The sequence below is a fragment of the Buceros rhinoceros genome, unplaced genomic scaffold (assembly GCF_000710305.1).
Source record: "Buceros rhinoceros silvestris isolate BGI_N320 unplaced genomic scaffold, ASM71030v1 scaffold29751, whole genome shotgun sequence".
Taxonomy (NCBI): Eukaryota; Metazoa; Chordata; class Aves; order Bucerotiformes; family Bucerotidae; genus Buceros; species Buceros rhinoceros.
Window position 1 is genome coordinate 967 of NW_010396404.1, and position 333 is coordinate 1,299.

The 333-nt window shown below is 69.1% G+C and overlaps 1 protein-coding gene across 1 annotated transcript in view; it reads right to left on the reverse strand.

Moving 5' to 3' along the window:
* LOC104502000 (uncharacterized protein C2orf42-like) overlaps nt 1-333 on the reverse strand; it is a gene marked incomplete at both ends in the record, with an annotated part of 3,961 nt that overhangs the window by 963 nt on the left and 2,665 nt on the right. The window contains 2 exon segments of the mRNA XM_010145904.1: nt 153-215; nt 218-302. Of these exon segments, the coding sequence (XP_010144206.1) occupies nt 153-215; nt 218-302 (148 nt within the window).

Here is a 333-nt window from a genome sequence, read left to right on the forward strand (position 1 = left end):
CCCCGGCTGCAGCTCCGGGCAGCGGCTGCTGCCTCATACCAGGGTAGAGCAGCTGGGTGGGGGTGAGCTCTTCCGGTCACCCCCTGGGCCAGGGCAGTAGGGGCTGGGGAGGCTGGTTTTGTGGGACTCGGTGCCCGGCTTGCCCCACTCACCCACTTTGAGGAAGGTCTGGAGCTCCAGGGGCCGGATGGCTGGCTGGTTGTTCAGCGGGCCGAGCTCTCCACCTCCACCCTGGGGCACCTGAAGAGCTCGTAGGTGCCGTCCCGGTTCTGGACGAAGCTGCGGGTGATCTCCAGCGGCAGCTGCCCGCGAAGGGGGGGGCAAGCACGGTGG